This window comes from Asparagus officinalis, chromosome 3 (genome assembly GCF_001876935.1).
Source record: "Asparagus officinalis chromosome 3, Aspof.V1, whole genome shotgun sequence".
Classification (NCBI taxonomy): Eukaryota; Viridiplantae; Streptophyta; class Magnoliopsida; order Asparagales; family Asparagaceae; genus Asparagus; species Asparagus officinalis.
In genome coordinates this window covers 4,966,573-4,974,581 of record NC_033796.1, presented here as the reverse complement: position 1 = coordinate 4,974,581, position 8,009 = coordinate 4,966,573, and the positions used below count along the sequence as shown (strand labels likewise).

The 8,009-nt window shown below is 36.3% G+C and overlaps 1 protein-coding gene across 3 annotated transcripts in view; it reads left to right on the top strand.

Annotated features, from left to right (window-relative positions):
* The window catches only part of LOC109832733 (probable LRR receptor-like serine/threonine-protein kinase At5g10290), a 30,890-nt gene continuing 23,148 nt past the window's right edge, over positions 268–8,009 (top strand). Inside the window, exons 1-2 of one of the 3 annotated variants that reach the window (XM_020400137.1) lie at positions 268–324; positions 1,706–1,801. In XM_020400137.1, the coding sequence (XP_020255726.1) occupies positions 1,732–1,801 (70 nt within the window). In that variant the 5' untranslated portion in view covers positions 268–324; positions 1,706–1,731. Of the gene's footprint in view, positions 325–1,664; positions 1,802–2,281; positions 2,484–8,009 lie in introns of those variants that run through there. The other 2 variants (XM_020400138.1, XM_020400139.1) reach the window with 2 other exon arrangements.

Below are 8,009 nucleotides of genomic sequence, written 5' to 3'. Positions count from 1 at the left end.
TGAAACCAGGTCGGTTTTTGAAAAAAAAATTCCGAAACTTCACGGGAGTTCAACTCCCGTGAAGTTTTGTTATGTGAAAAAACTTCACGGGAGTTGAACTCCCGTGAAGTTTCGTAAAGTTTTTTAGAAAAACCGACCTGGTTTCAGCGACAGTGCTGAAACCAGGTCGGTTTCTCTAAATAAATCCCAAATGGGTCGTTTTTTGCAATTAGTTTATCAAATGGGTTGCTTTTGAAAATTTGTCCAATCAAATCCTCTCTCTCTCTCTCTCTCTCTCTCTCTCTAACTTCTGAAGAGGAGACCTCAGCAGCTTTCTCCATTGAGGTACACCTCTCCTCTTATATTTCTTCAATTATCTGCTTAATTTTTCTCTTGGCTCTTCTACCGATTGACTCTTTTGCCGAATTTAAGATCTATTGTTTGTTCTTTGTGAAAAATTTGATGGGTCTTTGAATCTTACATGGGTTTTTGGTGGAATCTTTAGTTCTAGGGAAAAGTTTGGTTTTACTGAAGAGTGTCGGGGAGGAAGATTTGAACTTTAAATGGAACTTTGGGGAAGGATATTTTTTTACACTTCAACTGTGGTATTAGTTTCTCCCTTTGTACCCAAGAGTTGAGACCCTTTTTTAATACCTCAAAATGCAAAGTCATTAAGCATAGATTCTTCTATCAAAGTTCAAAATGCAAGGTAGAAAGTGAGAAGGCTGATGTACGAATCTCATGTTCTGGTAGAATTTCTACCCACCAAAAGGTAGCTTTTTTATGGGACATGAAGTTTTGACAAGTTTGTATCCAGCTTGGGAAAAGTTTCTGTAAATGGGTAGTAATGAAATGCTTTTATCCATTCAGATTCCAAATGAATTAGTTGTCTTGCAAGTGTATGAGAAGTAAATTCAATGAAAACTCGTGAAGAAATTTAAAAAATATATACTTTTACGAGTATAATGCATGATTTAAAAAAAAAGAAAAGAAAAAATAAAAAAAAGAAAGCAAGCAAGTTCCACTCCAGTGTTAACTAGAATGATGGTTTTGAAGTTTGTTCTACATGTCATTGAATGTAAGCTAATTTCTTCCACATATCTTCAGTGTGCTGGTACCTTTTCTAGATTACTATTTGCCAGCAGTTTGTTGGCTTCCTTTGCTGGTTCACTGTACTTGTTGGTTAGAAATTTATTATCTTGTTGATTTTTTTGTTGGTAATCTTACATGAACGTTCTTATACAAAGTGGAAAAAAAAATGTTTTTTTCGTTCGTCGAATAATCTTCTACCAGTTGTTGTATGATATATACCATCTTCTATATTGTGTGTTTTATAGGAGATTTCAGGTCTTCCAATTGTTCTCCATTTAATCAATAGGGATTATTACTTGTTTTGAAATTTGTTTTCTCAATATTCTTTAAGCTTATACGATGTACTTACTGGTCTAACATATAAGGCATGCATATCTGTCTTTCATTTACCATGCATATCATTGTTTATGTAGAGTTTACATGTATATGTCTGAAATTGTTTTTTTCCCTTTTTTCTTTTTGTATTCATGAGACGACAGTAGCGTCAATCAACCAGTGAAACTCCTTTGTGGGTTCTTCTATGCTTGTTCCCTACTCTTTCTGAAACTTAATGTATCTTTGCTTATATTGCTCAAATGGAGCTCCTTATGCAGGGAATGATCTTTCTTAAACGATCTATTTGTCTTTTACTTAGTTAACAAGAAAATCGCCTTGAGGAAGATGGAATCATTCAAACTATTCTTTATATTATTAGCATCTCTGTACTCTTTTGCTGAAGCTAATCGTGAAGGTACTGTACTTCCTCATCATTTCTTATGGCTACACATTACTTTGTAATTATTTTTAGAGCCAGTGATGTTTCCATTGCTTCAAGCATTCTCGCTCATGCTATTGTTTTGGTGTTTCATATTGGCATTTACTTCTATTTGCTATTAACTACAATAATTATTTATGACGCCTATCAAGGTCAATTAAATTTATGCAATGAAGCTAAAATTCTTTTTCTTGAATATAATATGCTCAGATTCTCTATTCAACCGTTTGACTTGCATTTGTTTTACATGATGCATAAAAATAATTGTCACAATGCTCAACTATCTAATTGTTAGAAATACAGTTAGATTATCAACTTATTTGCTGCTTTGCAAATGTAGCTAATGTAGGGTCCCGAAAAAGACGAAACGACCGGTTCTCTAACTGTTTTAGTTGTGAGACGAGATTTTATTGCATGGTAAAAAATCTCTTTACAATCGCTCTTTCTCAAGTACAGAAGAGGAGAAGGTTGATTTGACTTATCCTTTGTTTAACATGGATTCTGTGGTGATGAGATGCCTCGCTCGATGCTCGTGTCGAGCTTACTTCTCGTTGACGATCGGAGCAAGATCGCTTCAATTCGAGGAGAGGATTAGCCTCTGTTGATTGCTTTCGATCACAAAAACCAATGTTCAGATCTCAAAGGAGCGCCTCAGAATGTGAGTGTTTTCTCTCTGTTCTCTCCAAGTTAGCCTCTCCCCCTTTTTTTCTTCATAGCTGCTTGCGACTATTTATAGGCCTCTAGCGCGTAACTGACGCGCTGATCATGGGATCAGGAGCGTAACCGCCTCTTGGTATTTAGCCCATGTGGGCTGACTGAGTCTTCAAGACCGTTATAGTCGAGCTTCATTCGGTGAGACAAGTATCGCTGCGTGGCGAGGTTCGTTAGATGAGACGAGCCTCAATGCGCAGCAAGGTTCGTCTAACAAAGCGAGCTTCGCTATATAGTGAGCTTCGTCTTTGATGGTCGAGTCCAGCTGCGTAGCAAGCCTCGTGGACTTCTTTTGACAAACTTCGTCTTCAATGGCGAACTTCGTCTTCAATGGCAAACTTCGTTTCTGGGCGAGCTTTGTCTTCAATGACGAGCCTCGTTTCCGGGCGAGCTTTGTCTTCAATGACGAAGTTTGTTTCTGAAGGAGCTTCGTCTTTAATGACGAGCTTCATTTCTGGGCAAACTTCGTCTCCAATGACGAGCCTTGTTTCTGGGCGAACTTCGTCTTCAATGATGAGCCTCATTTCTGGGCGAACTTCTTCAATGATGAAGTTCGTCTCTGAAGGAGCTTCGTCTTTAATGACGAGGTTCGTTTCTGAAAGAGCTTCGTCTTTAATGACGAGCTTCGTCTTCAATGTCGAGCCTCGTTTCTGGGCGAACTTCGTCTTTAATGACGAACCTGTTAGACTCTAGAGGGGGGGGTGATTAGGATCTTATGCTAATCTAATCCGATTTTATACAAATTAAAACTTATTAATAAATTATTCTTGCAAGATAGATATAGAATATGTTATGAGCAAGAATATGCAATATGAACAAAGGAAAATATCCTAGCAATGAGATATACTATGAGATATATGCGAGAATATACAAATAACACAAGGGTAAACAATCTAAACTAGATAGTGGGCAATATAAGCACAAGTAATATACAAATACGATATAAGATATGAACATAAAAATAAGTGCGCCAATGCAATCACAAACAAACGATATGTTCACGGAGTTCAGTCCCCACGACCTACGTCTCCGCTCCTCACCTCGAGGAGATCTTCACTATCACAACCAGGTTTTCTACGCTCACCCGAATAACGTTTACACCACACAATATCGATTTTCAACGCTCTCTGATCAACGTTCATAATCTCACAATGTAACAACACTCCACACCCTCTAAGTGTTAGTCTCTAGTCCGTGTCTTTCCTCAAGTGTTCGAAATTATCACCTTTTTCTAGGCTTTACTACCGGCCCCACTCCTCTTAGAACCGACCCCGTCTCTCACCAACCACTTCTCTCGGTGTCCAAATGTAATACAATGTGCAACTCACAATTAGGCTTATAATACAAATAAATTATTCTCTACAATAGATGAGAACATAATGTAGGCTCACTCTCAATTGTTATAACTTTCCACAACCCAAATTATACTAAGTATGAAAATACAATAAGCCCAATGATTGTGTGTGTAAGTAATAAGAAAATCAATCATGAACTCAATGTAAACCCTAGCTTGATAAAAATGATAAACAACAAATAATTAATACAAAACTAGTATTGAGTTTAGAAATTTTTCTCTGAAAAACAGGATGGAGAGATGGATTAAAATAAAGCTCAAATAATGTAGATGATTTTCTCCACTTGTGAAACAATCTTCACAAACCAAACAAACTTTAAACCAAACTTAAACCATTGTTAAAACTCTTTTTAAACTTGTTTTAAAACATTCCTTTTTAGTTATATAGAACTGAGGATATGTGAGGGTATTTATAAGAACCCCAAAGCCAAGAGAGAACAAGGCAAAAAGACAAAAAACCCAAAAACAGTACAGTCTGAAAATATAGCCGTTACAGTGTTATGAGTTGACTCGGTGTTGTTCATGAGTCGACTCATAAGTAGCCGTTACAGGCTAAAAACCAACTTATGGGTCGGCTCATAAAATTCATGAGTCGACTCATCATGCATGGGTCGACTCAGCAAAAACAAAACACACTTTTCAGCACAGTTTATGAGTCGACTTATGATAGACACGAGTCGACTCAACCTGATGGGTCGACTCATGATGTTATGAGTCGACCCGTCAGAAACAAGATGTAAACTATACAACAGTTTATGAGTCGACTCAATACTGTTCATGAGTCGACTCAAGACATGCACACTGTCTGTTTTAAACAAAAATCTGATTTTTAAACCTCTTTTAAAAATAGCAAATAAAATCAGAAAAATATAAAACTTTGAGAAATGATTATAAATATAATAATAAACATGCTATAAAAACTGGTTTTTAAAAAGGACCTCCCAAATAAAAAATATCATCATTTTGCAAAATAATCCAAAACATGAAAATGTAAACACATGAGTTTTGATATTTTAGCTTAACCATGTTTTGAAACATTATAAAATAATTTTGTAGACTTAATAAAAGATGTATATGATTATTGTTAAGTCCAAAAACTGAGAATACAATATTTTCATAAAATTGCATATTTTGCAAACTTTTCAAAAATAATAAATATGATTTCATTGAACTAAATAAAATTGATATTGATAAAATCATATATATGCATATAAGTATGAAACAGAAAATGTATTTTCAATTGTATTCAATTGTTTCATATTAAAACTTGAAAACTATTAAACCAAAATATATATGTATATATATAACTATATATATACATAGAATCCACAGTTAAAGTGTGTATATATATATAACTACATGTATATACAAAGAAACCAATAAAATGTGTGTGTATATATGATTGAGCTTAAAGTACTTAACACACATAATACAAAGAAACCAATATATTGCATATTTTGTAAACTTTTCAAAAACAGTAAATATGATTTCATTGAACTAAATAAAATTAATATTAATGAAATCATATATATGCATATAAGTATGAAACAAGAAATGTATTTTCAATTGTATTCAATTGTTTCATATTAAAACTTGAAAACTATTAAACCAAAAAATATATGTATATATATAACTATATATATACATAGAAACCATAGTTAAAGTGTGTATATATATATATAACTACATATATATACAAAGAAACCAATAAAACGTGTGTATATATGATTGAGCTTAAAGTACTTAACACACATAATATAAACTCCTAAACTAGATTACCCAAGCTATAGGTCTTCAATAAGCTCGACTTGGTACGCTTGCGGATGAAGCTTGAACTTGGATCTTCAACTTGAATTGCGTAGCTTCACTCCACTATTTCCGCCAACCTCTATTTGATATGATCGTTATGACGCAATTCCATCCAATCTTCAACATGTTATTTGTCTATAATAAATAGATAAACACAAATACTAGACAAATAATATTAGTGGTAAATTATTTATTAAACATGATCAAAACAAAGAGGCTAACAAAACCTCATTTCTGGGCGAACTTTTTCTTCAATGACAAAGTTCGTTTTTGAAGGAGCTTCGTCTTCAATGACGAGCTTCGTTTTTGGACGAGCTTCGTCTTCAATGACGAGGTTCGTTTCTGAAGGAGCTTCGTCTTCAATGACGAGCTTCGTTTCTGGGCGAGCTTCCTTTTCAACGACGAGCCACGTTTCTGGGCGAACTTCGTCTTCAATAATGACGAAGTTCGTCTTCTGATGGGTAAGACGCTGCTTGGCAATGTTCGTATGTGGATGAACTTCGCCTTTTAAAAGAGCTTCATTTCCTAGAGGAGTTTTGTCCCCGGTGACGAGCTTCGAACCTCGTCTCCAATGACGAGCCTCGTCTCCAATGATGAGCTTCGTCTTCTAAAGGAGTTTTGTCCCCAGTGACGACCTTTGAACCTCGTCTCCAATGACGAGCCTCGTCTTCAATGATGAGCTTCATCTTCTAGAGGAGCTTTGTCCCCAATGATGACCTTCGAACCTCGTCTCTAATGACGAGCTTCGTCACTATCTTGTTTCTTGACATTTTTTGGTGCCTACAAGATCCCCTTTAAAGTTTTCAGACCCAAATTGGGTTGCATGAGTCTGAAATACTTTGAACTCTCTTGGCTATGACGAGCTTAATTTGCATGACGAGCTTGGCCTCTTGGCGAGCTTCGATGCTCCAGCGTGAACTCCGTGGTTCCAGGCGAAGTTTGTCATTTCTGGGCGGGCCTCGACACTTCGAGACGAAGTTCGGCTATTTGTTGAGTCTCGTCAATTTTTTTGCAATTAATAACCATAACTTGGGATTTTTAGCAAACCCCTAGCTATCAACGGACTTTATGTGTCTGTACCAACTGCCGTTTAAATTGGAGCTAGTTATGGCTCTGTTCGCCTTAGGCATGATAAATTGTTAAAAAGTTTCTCTTAGACTTAATGCTAAGATTTCTTCTCTATCCTTAGCTATTCAAGGTGTTGGATTAAGCGTTAAAAATGATTATAACGGTTAAGTCGTAGTCAAGTTTGGTTGTACCGTTCAGTGTAACAGCTCAGCCTGGAGATTTGAAAGCGAGGCTCATCACATGGTAGGCTTGCTGTTTCAAGAAGTGGTTATTTGCGGGAATGACCTGAGGAGTATGATGATATCGTTAATACAATAGCGATCTCAGATTTGTGTAGTGACTCATCGCTTGGTAGGTCACTATTCGAGAATAAGGGGGTAAATAGGGGCACATCGCCTGATAGGTCATTATCTTAAATAAAATCATTTGTATGAATGACGGTGTGAAAATAATCAAATCGTTCAGTGACATGGGAGTATAACGACTGTGATTGGAATAGGGGCACATCACTTGATAGATCATTATCTTGAACAACGTCACTTGCAGGAATGACGGTATGGAAATAATCAAGTCGTTTAGTGACATGGGAGTATAACGATTGTGATTGGAATAGAGGCACTTCACATGGTAGGCCACTTCTTGAATAACGTCACTTGCAGGAATAGCGGTTGTGGAAATAATCAAGTCGTTCGGTGATATGAGAGTATAATGACTGTGATTGGAATAGAGGTACATCACATGGTAGGTCACTATCTTGAACAATATCACTTGTAGGAATGACGGTTGTGGAAGTAATCAAGTCGTTCAGTGACATGAGAGTATAACGACTGTGATTGGAATAGAGACATCACATGGTAGGCCACTATCTTCGATTGTTCTAAGAAGATAGAACGTTCGGAAAAGATCAGATAATGAATCATCGCATGATAGATCACTGTCCTGATCGAGGGTGACTAGTACGAGCTCATCGCGTGATAGACCACTACTTGATAGAGTTGTTTTCAATGGAGGTTGAAGAGTTGACTATCAGAGGTAATTGTTAACATGATAGTTTGTTGTGGTCGCCATCTTGTTGAAGAGGATTGGTGGGAGAATTCAGTGGGAGATTGAACTATCAGAAGTAATCATTAACGTGATAGTTTTGTGTGGAATTGCTATCCTGTTGAAAAGGATTTGTGGGAGAATTTGGAGGAAGATTTAACTATCAGATGTAATCATTAACGTGATAGTTTTTTGTGGACC